This window comes from Mauremys mutica, chromosome 22, assembly GCF_020497125.1.
Source record: "Mauremys mutica isolate MM-2020 ecotype Southern chromosome 22, ASM2049712v1, whole genome shotgun sequence".
NCBI lineage: Eukaryota > Metazoa > Chordata > Testudines > Geoemydidae > Mauremys > Mauremys mutica.
Genome location: NC_059093.1, coordinates 22658462 through 22676335, shown reverse-complemented (window position 1 = coordinate 22676335; position 17874 = coordinate 22658462). Strand labels below are relative to the sequence as shown.

At 52.8% G+C, this 17874-nt stretch overlaps 1 protein-coding gene across 1 annotated transcript; it reads left to right on the top strand.

The window, feature by feature from the left end:
• The first annotated feature begins 12714 nt into the window (after nt 1-12714).
• Nucleotides 12715-16132, top strand: LOC123354625. Its single transcript, XM_044996738.1, has 4 exons — nt 12715-12831; nt 14635-15362; nt 15523-15774; nt 16092-16132. The coding sequence occupies exons 1-4, from the start codon at nt 12797-12799 to the stop codon at nt 16130-16132; spliced, it is 1056 nt and encodes a 351-aa protein (XP_044852673.1). The 5' UTR covers nt 12715-12796.
• The last annotated feature ends 1742 nt before the right edge of the window (nt 16133-17874 follow it).

The window sequence follows — 17874 nt, the reverse complement described above, 5'->3', positions numbered from 1 at the left end:
TAAAGAATAAAATTGTCAGACACAAAGAAAAACAAACTGTTGAGCAATAGTCAACATGGTTTCTGTAAAGGGAAATCGTGTCTTACTAATCTATTAGAGTTCTTTAAGGGGTCAACAAACAAACATGTGGACAAGGGGGATCCATCCTCCCCCACCCACTGGCCACAGGCCCCACCCCTCCAGCTCCCGTCCTCCCCCACCCACTGGCCACAGGTCCCACCCCTCCAGCTCCCATCCCTGCCCCTTCAGTCCTGGCACACCCCTCCTCCGCTGCAGCCCCCATCTCTCTGGCTTTCATCCTCCCCCACCCACTGGCTGCAGGCCCCTCTGTTGTGCCACCAGTGCACCTCCCTGCTCCTGCCCCTAGCCTGGCCACGGCAGCACTGGCAGGCCCCACCTCAGCAGCTGCCCCCCCAGCCAGAGCAGCGCCAGCAGGCCCTTCCTGTGCATCCCAAGTACACACAGCTGCTCCCAATCCCGTCCCAGCCACCCAGTCTGCTGCAGCAGCTGCCAGCATCCCCTCTCCAGTATCTGTCCCCTCCACGCCCCTGCCAGCTGGCCCTGTCTCCTCTGCCGCCCCAGCACCCGCAGCCCAGGCCTGCCTCCTCGCCATCCCTTCTCGACAGCCGCCCCTTGCTGCAGGCACTCTGCTGGTCACTCACTACCATTGCCCTGGCCTGATGGCTCGGGTGTTGGCTCGCAGGCTGGACTTGCCAGGGCATTGCCCCCCACAGGCAGCCAGGGGCCGTGCCTTGCATCCCTCCAGTCCTGCTCAGGGCCCCTGGGCTCTAGTGGGGGGAAGGGGCTCTTGGAGCTGGCTCTGGGCTGGGCGGGGGGTACTCCACGCTGGTAAAACTGGCCCCAAATGGCCACAGGACAGCCTTGGCTTAGGCCTGCAGGTTGGCGGCTTCCAGCTGTGCTTTGTGTTGGTAAGTGACAATAAAGTGTTTCCCACAGTCCTGGCTCTGGGATTTTCTGCCCCCCTCTATCCCACACCAGCTGAGGGCAAATAGAGGCTTGCTCAGCCCTAGCCACGATAGAGACAATCACATGGGCCAGGCCTCCAGTGCAGCTACCAAGTGTTCACACGTGGGGCAGAGAGGTGGGGTTTGGCTGCCCCTTTGGCCGGCGAGTGCCAAAAGCTGAGCTGGAGGGTAAGTGCAGTGGGGCAGGGACAAGGGGGTCCCTGAAGGGGGCTGGACTCCTGAACGAGGCTTCTAGCTGTCACTGCAAAACACACGGCTACTGGCACAGGCATCCCTTAGGGCTGGACTCAGCAGTGCTGAGCACCCACCTGTGAGGACCAGCAGCTCTCAAATTAGGCCTTTCCATGGCAGCACAGTCCAGCTGCCCCATGCTCTCTGCTGCCCTCCTGTGCAGGAACAAAGGGGGTTCAGCTGGTGGAGAGCTGGGGTACCTTTTGGCTGGGAGTCAGGACTCCTGGGTCCTGCTCTTCGCACTGGGGTGGTCTGCAGGGCATGGCTGTGTCTGTGCACCCAGCTGCCAGGGGCTACCAGCCTGGGAGATGTACTAAGGAGAACAACTACAAACCTCCCTGCAAGGGTCTGGCTGAGCCCTCCCCATGCCAGGCTCTCTGCCTCTGCCACCCTGGCTGCCCCTGTGAGAGCTGAGTGCCTAACGGCAGACACCTAGCCCTAGAGTGGGCATCTTGCCAAACAGCCTGCTGCACAAAGGGGCTGTGCCTCAGTTTCCCCCTCAGTTACACCATGGTTTTGCTGGCCCTACTGCTGTGTTGGTGCTTAATGAGATGAGCAATGGGCCCTGCCCAAAGTTCACAGCCCAGTGGCACCTTTCACCCTCCCGTGGGTCTGTTCCTGTGGCTGGGGGGAGGGGGCTGAAGGAGTCATTGGGGATGTGAATGCGAATCCCTCCATGCTTTGCCTGGGGAGAGCTGGCTGCTTTAACCCTTTGTACACCAGCTCTTCCTGCGCCAGCCAGGGAGTGCTGGCCTGCCCTGGAGCAGGCCTCCAGTCTATCTATCTATCATTCACTCACATGCAAGGGGGTCCCCAGGGCTCTGTACTGGGACCAGTGCTGTTCACAGTCATCAATGATCTGGAAAAGGGGGTAAACAATCAACTGGGGTAGGCTGCAGAAGATACAAAGTTACTCAAGATAGTCAAGTCCAAAGTCGACTTCGAGGAGTTACAAAGGGACCTCACGTGACTGGGTAACACAACAGATGACATTCAGTGCTGATACATGCAAAGTAATGCACACTGGAAAAATCCCAACTGTACATATAAAATGATGCGTCTACATTAGCTGTTACCGCTCAAGACAGAAATCTTGGAGTCTTTGTTGCTAGTTCTCTGAAAACATCCGCTCAGTGTGCAGCGGGAGTCAAAAAAGCAAACAGAATCTCAGGAACAATTAGGGATGTGCTAGATAATAAGTAATGGTCTCAAGTTGCAGTGGGGGAGGTTTAGATTGGATACTAGGAAAAACTTTTTCACTAGGAGAGTGGTGAAGCACTGGAATGGGTTCCCTAGGGAGGTGGTGGAATCTCCTTCCTTAGAGGTTTTTTCCTGGCTGGGATGATTTAGTTGGGGTTGGTCCTGCTTTGAGCAGGAGGTTGGACTAGATGACCTCCTGAGGTCCCTTCCAACCCTGACATACTATGATTCTATGAAAACTTTGTATCAAACTTTGCATTGCCCTTGGTATAATGTTATAGCCCCTAAGGATAGAATAAGATAGAAGAAAAATGATTGAGTTGGGGATTGGTCTTGCTTTGAGCAGGGGGTTGGACTAGATGACCTCCTGAGGTCCCTTCCAACCCTGAGATTCTATGATCAGGCAAGTGAGAACCAAGCCAGGTCCTGTCCCAGCTGCAAAGGGATTGGGTTCGGTCCTGCAGTACACACCCAGCATGGCACTCAGGGCCAGGCCCCAGATGGCCATAACCCACAGCTGCTCTGCAGAACAGCCTGGGACCCTGGGATGCCCCTCTGTCACACACATCCCCAGGGGGCCGGGGGTATGGATGCCCTGGAAAGCTCTAGCCAAGCAGTGGGATGGCTCAGCACTGGCCAGCCCTTTAAGAACTGAAGGTACTTTCAGGCCAGGGCAGAGCTGCCCGCAGCGGGGCTCCAGCCAGCGAGCAGGGGAGGCCGGTATGTGCCCCGGGAGCAGCCAGGGTTAAACATGGCCCTTTCTCCCCTATAGAACGCTGTGAGCTCTCCCCTTCCCGTGGTAGAGCCACTTGGGACAGGGGCATCCCCCTTCCCCCAGGGCTCCTCAGGGGCCGGGATCTCAGCGGCTGTGGGAGTAGGACTCTGCATTGACTGATGATACTTTGCCCTCTGCTCACATCTGCAGGGGGAACCCAAACCTAGGAGCTACCCCACACATACCGGGTACCTGTTCCTGCTTCCCTGGGGGCTGACAAAATGCAGGCAGCTGCAGCTCCTCAGATGGTCGCCCTCTCCCCAGGTGCAGGTCCTCAGGCCCCTGGTGCACAGCTGGCCCCACTCCCAGCCCCTCCCAGCTCACAGCCATTTGTTCCCCTGCACAGGCCTGGCCAGATTCAACCAGGCCTGCAGCAGGATGGTCCCTGGAGGGTCTGCTCCTAGCCCAGCTGGGGAGGGGGGAGTTGTGCTCCTGGGGGCCCTGCAGCCCCTATTCTGCCTGCTCATCCCCTGTGTGGTTCTGATCTTCTCCTGCTCCACCGTCTGGCCGCCTGTCAGAGGGGGAGGCAGCTGCACTGGTGGAGGCTGCTGGGAGACCAGAGCCTCCCAGCTAGGGCAGTGTCTGCTCCCACTGCCTGCCATGGCCCAGGCCCTGCTGTAGGACTCAGGGGCAGCACCCCCTGCTCTGAGGAAGGGCTGGGTGCTCCCAGAGGCTGCCCTGCAATTCTAGGAGGCCTCCTGGAAACCTGCTGCAGCCAGGCCCAGCAAAGGGCTCCCTCCTGGATCAGGGCATCTCAAGGGACTGTCTCTTCCAGTGACCCAGATGCATGTCCCCTGCCAGTGCCTTCCAACACCCCTGCCATGGCCTTGGGCTCTGGGGTAAGTAACCACTGGGGAGCAGGGATTGCACAGCCTAGCTCCTGTCTATTCTGCAGCTCCCCTTCCTGGGCCCACATCCCAGGGTGCTGCCTGGGTCCTGTCTCAGTTCCACCCCCAGCCCGTCCTTGGGGTAAGCTGCTCCCAGCCTCCCACATCTGTCGGGGACCAGCCCTGCTCCCTTTGGTTCCCTGGCTGTGGCTAGCACTGCCCCCAGCTGGGTGGGCTGGCCCTGGGGCAGCCCCAATGCCATTTGGGGTGTAAGCCCCCTGACTCAGTGTTGTGTATTTGGTTGTCATGGTTTTTGTTCCTATGGCAACTGAGTTAGATTATTAGGGGATAGCTCAGCCAGCTTCGGCCGGCTGAGTGAGCTCTCTGTGTCTGTAAATAAAATGTCAGAGGGGTAGCCGTGTTAGTCTGGTTCTGTAGAAGCAGCAAAGAATCCTGTGGCACCTTATAGACTAACAGAAGTTTTGCAGCATGAGCTTTCGTGGGTGAATACCCACTTCTGCATCCGAAGAAGTGGGTATTCACCCACGAAAGCTCATGCTGCAAAACTTCTGTTAGTCTATAAGGTGCCACAGGATTCTTTGCTGCTTCTGTAAATAAAATGGTAGTTTTGTTAGCTGTCTGCTCTCTGGCCTCAAGTGATTTCTTCCTAAACCGGCTGCCCCCAAGGATATAACAAGTGGCGATGATGGATGGGATCCTGGTGCTGCTCCAGTAACAGAAGGAAGTAGAAGTCAAGGTAAAGAACAAACAAATAAAAATACTGCTTGTTTACACTGACTGTGAAAGTGAAACTAAAATCATGGCTACTCTGACCAGGCCACTGGAACCTTTCGATGAGAATATAGAGCAGTGGCATGTGTATACTGAGCGTTTTGAGCTTTTTGTTATTGCAAATGACATTACAGAAGCGAAGAAGGTGCCAATATTCTTAAGTGTTCTAAAGGCTAAAACCTACTCCCTGCTACGCAGCTTACTACACCCTGTTAAGCCAGCGACTAAATCTTACAGTGACATTGTGGAAATCCTGGGGTCCCATTTTTCCCCCAAACCACTGGTAATTGCTGAAAGATATAGGTTCCACAAAAGAGACCAAAAGGAAGATGAAACAGTTGTACAATTTGTAGCAATTTTAAAAAAGCTAGCAGAACACTGTGAATTTAAAGAGATGTTAAATGATGCCCTGCGTGACAGGTTAGTGTGTGGCCTCGACAGTGAAGCTATACATAAGCGCCTACTGACAGAGGCTCAGCTTACATTACAGAAGGCTGTTGATATTGCTGTCTCCATGGAACTGGCTACAAGGGAGGCGCAATACATCGGTGCATCCCCTAGAGTGCAAAAAGTGTCACAAGAACCGACCCACAAAACGGTGCAGAGTCAAGAATGTTACCGCTGTGGTAAGCCGGGTCACCAGGCATCAGAATGCTGGTGTAAGGATCTGGTGTGTCGACACTGTGGCAAAAAGGGACACATTGAGTGTGCCTGTAAACAAAAGAAAAAGAGGCCTGTGGTCTGGCCGACAAAAAGAGGAACCCTGCATACCCTAGAGCAGACCCAGGATGATCAAGGAGACACCTCATCGCAAGAGGAAGTGCCACTGCATGTTTTGTCTTTGGCAGTGGGCTCACATGAATACGGGTAACCCCGTTGTTGGATGGCAAACCTATACGCATGGAACTGGACACCGGTGCAGCCGTCTTGCTGGTCTCCGAGACTGTGTATAAAGAAAAGCTACAGCATCTTCCGCTTAAGGCAACAAAAACTGTTCTGAAGACGTATACGGGAGAAGCTGTGCCCATGTTGGGCACTATTGATGTTAAGGTGGAGCTCAATGGACAGGCTGCTAAATTGCCACTGTTTGTGGTGAGAGGTAACTACCAAGCCTTAATGGGTAGGTCTTGGCTTGGGAAGATTCAACTGAACTGGGCAGAAGTGCACCAGATGACTAAAGAAGAAACCAGTCTAACCCCTATTCTAAGGAAACATGCTGCTGTTTTTGGAGATGATTTGGGAAGTATGAAGGGAATCACTGTGACACTGAACATTAAACCTGACAGTCCACCAAAATATCTGAAAGCCCAAACTGTGCCATATGCCATCAGGCCAAAAGTTGAAGCAGACCTGGAGCGCCTCGTCACCAATGGAGTCCTAATACCAGTTATCCATAGCTCATGGGCCACTCCTATCATTCCAATAGTGAAGAAAGATGGCTCTCTCCGGATTTGCGGTGATTTTAAAGTCACTGTCAACCCAGTGTTGTGTGCAGAGCAATACCCGCTTCCCCGCATCGATGACCTCTTCGCAGGCCTGGCTGGGGAACAAAAGTTCAGTAAGATTGATCTGAGTCAAGCATATTTACAGATGCACGTCGATGAAAAGTCCCAGAGCTGTTGACTTTTGTGACTCATAAGGGGCTTTATCGATACTGTTGCCTGCCCTTCGGAATAACATCTGCTCCTGCCCTGTTCCAGAGGGCTTTGGACCAGATCTTGTGTGGCTTGTCAGGAGTTCAGTGCTATCTGGATGATATCCTGGTCACTGGAAGAAATGAAGAGGATCACTTAAAGAATTTAGAGGCTACCCTACAAAGACTGGAAGAGTATGGCCTACGAGTTCGCAAAGACAAGTGTGAATTCTTCAAGCCCTCTGTTGAATATTTGGGACACATCATTGATTCTGCAGGTCTTCATAAGGCCCCTGCAAAAGTTAAAGCTATTGTGGAGGCGCCCCCACCTCGAAATGTAAGCCAGCTGCGCTCATTTCTAGGACTACTGAACTATTATGGAAAGTTCATCGCACAGTTAGCCACACTGCTAAAACCACTTCATGAGCTCCTTGGGCAGAACAAGGCCTGGAAGTGGACTGAAGCCTGTGATGTTGCATTTAACAAAGCTAAGGATGCATTGCTAAATTCTGAAGTTCTAACGCACTTTGATCCATCCTTACCACTGCAATTGGCCTGCGATGCCTCCCCTTATGGAGTGGGAGCAGTCGTGTCACACATTATGCCTTCGAGAGAAGAGAGACCTTTTGCTTCACGCACTCTAAGCAAAGCAGAAACTAACTACGCCCAAATCGAACATGAGGCATTAGGAATTGTTTTTGGAATTCGGAAGTTTCATCAGTACCTGTTTGGGCGAAAGTTTACTCTTCTCACAGACCATCGACCTCTGACATCAATTTTTGGACCCTACACAGGCATTCCCCCATTAGCAGCTAGTCGTATGCAACGTTGGGCATTGTTACTTTCAGCACACACATATGAAATCAAATATCGGAAATCCACTCTGCACGGCAATGCAGATGGCCTCTCAAGGTTGCCTTTGCCGGTCAAACATCAAGATAGTGCCCAAAAGGAAATCTTCTACTTTGAACAGGTAGAGAATACACCCATCACTGCTACTCAGATAAAGAAGGCAACTCGCGTTGACCCAGTATTGTCCCAAGTTATGGACCTGGTGATGCATGGAAAATCTCGACGAACCTCTCCGGTCTCACCCGACCTTGTTACCTACATGTCCAAGCGGACGGAGTTGTCGGTCCAACCTGGTTGTTTGTTGTGGGAGAGACGTGTCATTATTCCACCACCATTGAGATCACAGATGTTAGAACAGCTACATTCCGGTCACTGTGGAATAGTGCGCATGAAGGAAATTGCACGAAGCTATTTTTGGTGGCCTGGATTGGACAGTGCTATTGAAGAGAAGGCAAAAGCTTGTATGTCATGTCAGGGTGTGAGGAATGCACCCCAGTGGGCACCCCTACACCCATGGGACTGGCCTGAAAACCCGTGGCAACGTATTCATGTTGACTTCGCTGGCCCCCTTGAAGGAAGCATGTTCTTGGTGGCAGTAGATGCCCATTCTAAATGGCCAGAAGTCTCTCTAATGCAGTTCACTACTGCAGAGAGTACTATCCAAAAACTACGAGGACTCTTTAGTCATTTTGGTCTGCCAGAACAACTTGTGAGCGACAACGGACCGCAGTTCGTCTCTCAGGAGTTTCAAAATTTTATGAAGGCAAACGGGATACACCACATCACGTCAGCACCATATCATCCATCCACCAATGCATTAGCTGAAAGATTTGTGCAGAGAATGAAACACGCTTTGACATCAGCAAGGGGACAACACTCCATTCAAAAGTGTCTGGATACTTTCTTACTTTCCTACAGAAACACACCTCATGCTACGACCCAGGCATCCCCAGCCTTTCTAATGATGGGACGACAGCTACGCACTTGCTTTGATCTGCTGAAACCTTCTGAACCCCGACAAATTGTGCAACATCAGCAGCAATATCAAGTCATCAGACGGGCACCCAGAGCAAAGACCGAACCTTTAGCCCGGGACAGCCAGTTTTGGCTCGGAATTATACTTCCAGAGCTAAATGGGTCCCAGCCACAGTCATCACTCAAATAGGACCTGTTTCCTACACAGTCTGGACTGCAGAGAATCTTACCTGGTGGCGACATGTAGATCAGCTGTTGCCAGGTCATGCCAGTCCTCAGGACACATCTGCAGTTCAGGGGTCTGACTTCACCTCTTCTGGTGAGACACCGAATCACGAATCACCTGTTCCTGACTGTTCTTCTCTATTACTGCCGGTGGCTGAGATACCCCTTTGCCCAGCATGAGCTGATACCACCTCCTCACCTGTTCATGCTGCGGACCCTAAGCCCATGGTACCTTTGGGTACAACAACACCAGAAGTTCGCCGTAATCCACCTAGAGACAGAAGGCCTCCTCATTGGCTGGATCTTTAGTTAGGGCGAACCCACGGATATGGGGCAAAATAATCCCCAGGGTTTAGCCGTGAATGGAGGCAGTCTACCCTCCTTCTCTAGTCTACTGTGTTTTATTTAGGGGATGTTCTTATTAGGGGGGGAGGAATATGTTGTGTATTTGGTTGTCATGGTGTTTGTTGCTATGGCAACTGAGTTAGATTATTAGGGGATAGCTCAGCCTGTTTCGGCCAGCTGGGTTAGCTCTATGTCTGTAAATAAAATGGTAGTTTTGTTAGCTGTCTGCTCTCTGGCCTCAAGTGATTTCTTCCTAAACTGGCTGCCCCCAAGGATATAACACAGCCCATCCTTGCTGATCACTGCCACTAACCCAGCACTGTCCACCCAGCACAGCCTCTAAACCATTTTGTGTGGCTCGTGCTGCTGGGCTGCCAGAACTCTCTCTCCTTTCCCACTGGGGTCGCTCTAGATTTGGGTACCTATTTAGCTGGAAGCATCTGGAAGGGTGGTGGAAGGACACAATCTGTGGTCACACTCCCAAGCTCACAGCCATACTCACAATGAGGAGCCCCAGCAGAAAACATCCCAAACCACTGGGGCAGAGGGAGAGTCCTTGTAAATATTTCTGTGTCTTCTCTATTGAATTCAAGCTGCTGGAGCTTTTATTACTAGTCTGTGGGCTCCTCTCCCCGTGGGGAGGGGAACTCAAGATCACTAACCAGAAGTGTGACTGGAAACTAGCCCCACGACTGCCAAGTTGGCTGGTTTTATTTTTAACAGCCCAAGACCTAGAAAGTGAAACTCGTGCGTCTCTGCCTAAGCAGCACGTAGTGGGGAAAAGCAGCAGCTCTGACACAAGGACAAGGTCTCCTCTGCTGTTAAGAACAGAAGGAAAAAGGGTGAGAATAAAGGATTTGCCAGACTGGACAGGCTCCGATGGCCATCTAGTTTGGTATCCTGTCTCTGACAGTGGACCAGAGCAGCTGCTTCAGAGGAAGGGGCAAGAAATGCCACCGTAAGCAAATGAGGGATAATCCACCCCTGACATTGTAGTTTTCTAACTGATCACTAGCTGTTCACTTAAACCTGACAGGTTTCGTTTGATTGCCTTTCCAAAACTAATTAACATTAAAACTCTAGGTAGCTTTGGGGATAAAATGTCCCATTTCTTTTGGGCTCTTGCTAATCTGGGTCCGACTTTCTGAGGCAGAGTTCCACAATCTAGTCACATGTGTAGGAAAATGTCCTTTGATCAGTTCTCAAATTCCCACTTTGTTGTGTGGGAGGTGTGCAGGCCGGCCATTTCTGATCTCCCTTCGCTAGACGTGTCCTGGATGAAAAGTAAGATCACCTCTCTAAGGCCATGTCTCTCTGTGGAGCACTGACACAGATAAGCAGGGTGGTACAGGAAGTTACCAGGAAACCACTCCTCATGTGCCTTCAGCTTAGACTGCCATTGCTGCACTCTCACCAGGCCAGCTTATTGTGCATACACCCAAATGAAACCAGCTAGGGCAGAGACAATCTAACTGCATCTGCACTATGGATATTTTCCAGCACCGCTGTCAGTCAGGGCTCGCACCCCTGACCTACAGGGCTGTGGTGGCAGCAGTGTGTAGTGTCGACCTGGCCTCAAACTAAAAAGTAACCGTCTTCATGGGGATATTTCCAGGCCCCCTACTCGCTCTCTTTGCCTGGCTCTGAACCCCACTGAATTCTGCACTATCCTGTTGGGGGGGAGGGGGCGCGAGCAGGATTGTGCCATAGACATAAGGACAGGAAGGGATGTTGAGAGGTCTCTAGTCCAGTCCCCTGCCCTGAAGCAGCACTTAGTATTATCTAACCCAGGGGTTCTCAAACTGGGGGTTGGGACCCCTCTGGGGGTCCTGAGTTTATTACAGGGGGTCATGAGCTGTCAGTCTCCACCCCAAGCCCTGCTTTGCCTCCAGCATTTATAATAGTGTTAAATATAAATTAAAACCACTTTTTTGGTATAAGGGGGGTCGCACTCCAAGGCTTCCTATGGGAAAGGGGTCACCAGTACAAAAGTTTGAGAACCACTGAGCTAGTCTGTCCTCAAGAGGTGTTTGTCCAACCTGCTCTTAAACCTCCAGTGAGAATCGGTTTCAGAAGGGTTGCCATGTGCCACCTTAGAGACTAACACATTTACTTGAGCATAAGGTTTTGTGGGCTAGAACCCACTTCATCAAGTGCGAGGAGTGGAAAATACAGGAACAGGTATAAATACATGAAAAGATGGGAGTTGCCTTACCAAGTGTGAGATTTTTTTTCAGTGAGATTCTGTAACTTCCCTAGCTAATTTGTTCCACTTCTTAACTACTCTGACTGTTAGGAAGTTTTTCCTGATGGCCAACCTAAACCTCTCTTGCTGAAGTATGAGCTCATTACTGCTTGCTCTGTCCTCAGTGGTTAAGGAAAACAATTTCTCACCCTCCTCTTTATGACTGTGTGTTATGTACTTGAAGACTTATGTCCCCCTCAGTCTTCTCTTCTCCAGACTAAACAAACCCAGTGTTTTCAATCTTCCCCCAAAGCTCATGTCTTCAAGACCTTTAATTATTTTTGTTGCCGATCTTGGCCCCCGAGTGTGTTTGGGCAGCGGCCGGTGCGACGGGGCCCCAGTCTTGGCCGCTGTCTGTGTGTAGGCAGCGCCCAGCCCCACAGGGCCCCGATCTTGGCCGCCGGGTCTGGGGGCAGTGCCCGGCCTGATGGGGCCCCGAACTCGGTCACCGTGTGTGTGTGGGCAGCGTCCGGGGCCCTGATCTCGGCCACTGTGTGGGGGGGCAGCGCCCAGCCCGACGGGGCTCTGAACTCGGTCACCGGGTGTGTGTGGGCAGCGTCCGGTGTGACGGGGCCCTGATCTCGGCCACCGGGGGGGGGGCAGCGCCCAGCCCGACGGGGCTCTGAACTCGGTCACCGTGTGTGTGTGGGCAGCGTCCGGCATGACGGGGCCCTGATCTCGGCCACTGTGTGGGGGGGCAGCGCCCAGCCCGACGGGGCTCTGAACTCAGTCACCGGGTGTGTGGGGGCAGCACCTGCCCTGATGGGGCCCCGAACTCGGTCACCGTGTGTGTGTGGGCAGCGTCCGGCGTGACGGGGCCCTGATCTCGGCCACCGTGTGTGTGGGCAGCGCCCAGCCCGACGGGGCTCTGAACTCGGTCACCGTGTGTGTGTGGGCAGTGTCCGGCGTGACGGGGCCCTGATCTCGGCCACCGTGGGGGGGGGCAGCGCCCAGCCCGACGGGGCTCTGAACTCAGTCACCGGGTGTGTGGGGGCAGCACCCGGCCTGATGGGGCCCCGAACTTGGTCACCGTGTGTGTGGGCAGCGTCCGGCGTGACGGGGCCCTGATCTCGGCCACCGTGTGTGGGGGCAGCGCCTGGCCCGATGGGGCCTCGCTCTCGGCCGCTGGGGGTGTGTGGGGGCAGCGGGTGAACCCCAGCCCCTAGTCTGGCATGCCCCTTCTGCCCCAGCCCCCCCCGGCCATATGGCTTGCTCCACAGCACCCTGGGGGGGGGTGACACACCCCTCCCCCTCAGCCCCAGAGAGCCTGGTGAGCAGCTGGTGTGCTCCCCACCCCCCCAGCATGTGAGAGGGGTGGTGCAATCCCACCTCCCCCCGCGTGTCACCTGATTGGTGCAGTCCCACTCCCCTCAGTCTGCCCCCCGTCCCAGCAAAGGGCCTGGGAAGCTGAACGGAGCCTGTGAGCAGAGCCAGGCTCCGGCCCCGCCCCCTGGCCCCAAATATGGATAGGCCCCGCCCACACCCCAATAAACCTCACCCCGGAGAACCAGCAATGCCCCCCCCCCATTTTCAGGCCTTGCCCCTTCCCACAAAGGCCCCCTCCACGCCCGCAAGACACACTGCCCTATCGGCTCCAGGCCCCGCCCATCGCGCTCCAGGCCCCGCCCCTTTCCCCGATGACCACGGCCCCGTCCAGCCCCGCCCTGTGAGCGCGTTTCTGCTGCGTGCGAAGCTGCGACATCAGCGACCATGGAGAAGCCGAGCGAGGCCGCCCAGAGCGCGGGGTGAGGGGCGGGGTCAGGGGCGGGGCGCTGCCCTCCCCTCCCAAAGCCACCTATGGGCTCCTGCACCCAATAACCCCCGGTGCTCCATGGCCCCCCTCCAATCCATAGACCCCTGGCCTCCCATGGAGCAGCCCAGCCAGTCCCTCCAGTCCCTCCCGGGACCCCCCGTACTCATAACCCCCCACATCACCTATGGGACCCCCTGCACCCAATACCCCTCCAGTGCCCCATGAGAACCCCCAGCCAGGGAATCTTCACTCCCTCCTGGGACACCACTCCACCCCATATACCCCCAGGTCAGCTATGGGACCCCCTGCACCCAATAATCCTCCAGTGCCCCATGAGAACCCCCAGCCAGGGAATCTTCAGTCCCTCCTGGGACACCACTCCACCCCATATACCCCCAGGTCAGCTATGGGACCCCCTGCACCCAATACCCCTCCAGTGCCCCATCAGAACCCCCAGCCAGGGAATCTTCACTCCCTCCTGGGACACCACTCCACCCCATATACCCCCAGGTCAGCTATGGGACCCCCTGCACCCAATAATCCTCCAGTGCCCCATGAGAACCCCCAGCCAGGGAATCTTCAGTCCCTCCTGGGACACCACTCCACCCCATATACCCCCAGGTCAGCTATAGGACCCCCTGCACCCAATAACCCTCCAGTGCCCCATGAGAACCCCAGCCAGGAAATCTTCAATTCCTTCCTTGACCCCCACTCTACCCCATAACCCCCCAGGTCACATATGGGACTCCCTGCACCCAGTACCCCTCCAGTGCCCCATGAGAACCCCCAGCCAGGGAATCTTCACTCCCTCCTGGGACACCACTCCACCCCATATACCCCCAGGTCAGCTATAGGACCCCCTGCACCCAATAATCCTCCAGTGCCCCATGAGAACCCCCAGCCAGGGAATCTTCAGTCCCTCCTGGGACACCACTCCACCCCATATACCCCCAGGTCAGCTATAGGACCCCCTGCACCCAATAACCCTCCAGTGCCGCATGAGAACCCCAGCCAGGAAATCTTCAATTCCTTCCTTGATCCCCACTCTACTCCATAACCCCCCAGGTCACATATGGGACTCCCTGCACCCAGTACCCCTCCAGTGCCCCATGAGAACCCCCAGCCAGGGAATCTTCAGTCCCTCCTGGGACCCCCCCCTCTACCCCATAAGCCCCCAGTCCCCAACAGGATCCCCTCCTCCACCACATAGACTCCCCTGACCATAGACCACAGGACCCCTCTCCAGCCCCATACAGCCCCAGCCAGGAACTCCCTGCCCTGCACAGGACCCCTCTTCCTCCATGCCATAGACCCCCCGACCATGGACCACCTACTCCCCATGAGACCCTCTCCTCCATCCCCAGAGAAATTCCTGCCCCCCATCAGAATCCTCATCCAGCCCCATAGACCCCCTGCCCCACATGGGAACTCCCCTTCCAGCTTCATAGACTCTCCTCCTCCAGCCCCACCAAGCCAGGCCACGTCCTCCCACAAACACCCCATCTGTCATCCCCCCTTAGTCAGGACCACCCTCCCCCGCACTCCCCACAGGGAAAGCCCATCCTATCCACACAGCCATCCCAAATCCTACACATACTCAGACTCTCGGCTTGCCCCACAAATACAGCCCCCCCCCAAATTCATATGCCCCACAATCCCCCATACAGACCACTGCCCCTTTCTCGACAGACACCCATTTCACCCCATAGCCACATTCCCCCATCTCCAGAATTCCCATCTGTTGGAGGGGTTGATATCACCCTCTCTATTACCCTCTTTTCTGTTCCCCCCACAGATCCCTGCAGCCCAGAGAGCCCAGCCCCGCAGGGTCACCCACCTCGGACCAGGCCAAGGTGGAGACGATGCCCGTTCTGCCCTCCTACCCCATCCCCATCTCTGCCACACCTTGGACCCTGGATCGCCCATCCACCAGGGGCCTCTTTTCCATCACAGTGCCTATCTGGCTGGATGCCCCCACCTTCCTGCTCAACCACACCCTCCTGGGGTCCTCTGTGGCCAGGAGCCAGATGCCCCTCTCTTATGGCCAAGGGCTACTGGTCACAGGCCATGGCGGAACTACGCCACATGCAATAGGCTGCAGGTGCCATCCACAATACTGGTGCAGCCCCCAGTGGCCTTGTGCCAATCCTCTGCAGCCCAGTGGCACCCAGCCACCTTGGGTGGGGTTCTGTGGGTCTGGCCCCATGCAGAACTCCTTTCCAAGATGGGATCCGCATGGGTCTGCCTCGGCTGGGGGGAGAATCAGGGCACAGGGGGGCAGAAAGATTTTATTTGCCCCTCTGGGGGCTGGAAGCCGTAGGGCAAGGTGGGCTCCACCCCATAGAAGGCAGGACTTGGGGGTTCATGGAATGGTCCAGGGCTCGGGTTATGCACCCAGGAAGCGGAACCAAGATGGCCACCCATGGGGCACCCCAGAGACCAAGAGATGGTCTAGCGGATGGCCAGAGAGACAGGGCTCTGGAGCAGAAGAAACTGAGCCAGCCAAAGCCACGGGGGAAGATTGTGAGGGGGATTACAAGGGGTCCCAGGGAGTGTCTTGGAGGAAGCCACGTCTTCCCAACCAAACCTCCCAGCTTCCCAAGGAGAAGAATACTGGGAAAAGGAGTATGAAGAGTCCAGAGAGCCCCTGAAATCAGCACCAGCCGTTCCCCCTCCTCCAGAGGTGGCTTCGAAGGCTCCAACAGCTCCCCTCCAGGAGAAGACAACTCCCACCTAGCAAAGATAGCAGCTTTACCACCTAGCAAAGACAGCAGCTTCTACAGCGATCTTGAGAACCTCTTCACTGACCTGCCCAAGAAGTCTAGCACCGTCTCAGATCCACACCTGAAGAGACAGCCCCCTGGGGACGCTGCCGAAAGTGGGATACGTCCCCCAGAAGAAGGAGGACAACATGGCCAAGTGTCTGTCAAGCTTGGTGAGTTTTCCCATCCAGGCATGTAGACCCTTTCTGCTCCACCATGGAGAACGAGGACAGATTGTGAGCCCTGGGCCATGGAAAGGCTCGTGTCTGTTCCTAAGCTGGTGGTTCTCCTGTTAAACTGCACCTCCATTGACAGCTCCACCAGCCTGCTGGGCTCAGCCCAAAGGCCCCAGCACTGGGCTGGGGACAGTTTCAGCCAAGCGTTGGTTTGTTAATAACCAAGTTCTTTCTCATCCTTCAGACCCTCCATCCATTCCTTGCCTTCTACTCACGATCCTCCATTCCCAACCTCTGTCTTTCTCTGTCCAAAGATTTTGACGTTGAATTAGGTTTAAAACTGGGACGTGCCTAAAAAACAAAAGCTAGATCCAGATTTCTGTTGTTTGTCTCTCTTAATTTGTTTCATTCCAAGATTTGGTTTAATAAAAGCCCTAAATGCCAAACCCAAATCCCATATATTCTCCCCTAGCAGAGTGCCAGTTCATGGGGGTTTGTATCATTTAGTTAGTAACTCTAAGGTTTGCTTTTCTGTCCAGGTTAGAAAATGAAGCTCAAATGTGTGCCCCGTATTCTGCTAATTTACAATGTGGTTTATGGCTTTATAAATCCCCCAGATGGCAAATACTTAGCATGTGCTTAGCGGACGTGTTACCCAGGGCACTCAAGTTAACTGCTGCCTAATTTTTCAAGATGAGGGCCTATATTTTTAACCTTGGAGATCTGGGGATTAGTCCTAGGTTTAAAACCCACCCCAAATATCCCATGTATTTTACCAATCTCCCCACCCCATCCCTGATTTTGTATCATCACATTTGGAATTTCTCAAGATTTGTGGTTTTCTTTCTAGGTTAAAAAAAAAACACCCAAAGAACCAGGGTGTTTTGAAGTCTTACTACAGTTGCTCACCTGACAGTGTTAAGTTGTGCTTGCAAATACAGTTGGATTTTGAGTTGTTTGAACAAGTTGAAACGTTTCTCTGTTTGGCAATGTTTGTCTCTGGGGTGATTTAACACTTTGAATTCAGCTCTCTGTATCAGTCTGTATTGACCTGCTAGCTACACCGGAAATCAGAGCGTAAAGTGGAGGGTTTGACTGATTGCTAAACTATAGATGTTAGACATGCAATACAGTTTCTCTTGACTGTATGGAGATTTAAAAAGTGAATTTAATTCATCACACATGCTGTATATGTCGTATCTACAATGTAACTTCTGTGCACTACAAAGGAAAAAAATGTGAATTTAACTTACTACATTTATGGTTTATCAATCATTCAAATCGCCCATTTTCACCTCTGTGTATACCAGAGAAATGTTATTGCACTTAGAACGACATAGAGGTTAAATTTCAATATGATTGGTTGCATATGACATACAGATGTAACAACAGAAATTTGCTAGTTTAATCTATATAGCCCAGATGTTATATTGCATATGATAAATATAAAGAGAGAGAGAGCACAGAAAAATTGTATTGCTGCTATCTATATGAAAAATAATTCTACCTAAAACCATTTCTGTGCCATGTGTAGAGATTAAAATAGTGAATTTGAATTATTGCATATATATTTATTTTTGTATTATTGCATATGTACCCCAGACAAATTATATTGCACATAGAACTATATCTTGTGATATGTATAAATTAAAATGTTAATATGACTTATTGCAAATATGACATAGATGCATTAATAGAATAAAATGGTGAATTTCTGTCTAGTATATACATTATATCACATATATGATATATCTAGCACAGAAATTATATTGCTATGATCTCAACATATATGCAATATAATTTCTGTGCTATGTAGAGATTAAAAAAGGTGAATTTGACCTATACATAGACATATTGCATATATTATTTGCATATTATGATATCGTATATCTGCAATCAAATTTACCATTTGAATATATAGCACAGAGAAATTGTGTGATATGTGTATCTTGAGCAATAAGTAAATTATCTGTTTAACTCCTTGTATAGTGGAGAGAAATTATACTGCATATGTGAATATATATTCCAGCAATGGCGTCTGACCTCACAAAGAATGATTCATCAAAGATCCATGTGTATCAACACCAGGGAGCATTA

Coding starts and splice junctions, on each gene's coding strand:
- LOC123354625 (XM_044996738.1), top strand. CDS start 12,797: ATGGAGAAGCCGAGCGAGGCCGCCCAGAGCGCGGG. Junction 15,363..15,522: donor CAAAGCCACGGGGGAAGATT/GTGAGGGGGATT, acceptor CCTCCTCCAGAG/GTGGCTTCGAAGGCTCCAAC. Junction 15,775..16,091: donor CCAAGTGTCTGTCAAGCTTG/GTGAGTTTTCCC, acceptor CTCTGTCCAAAG/ATTTTGACGTTGAATTAGGT.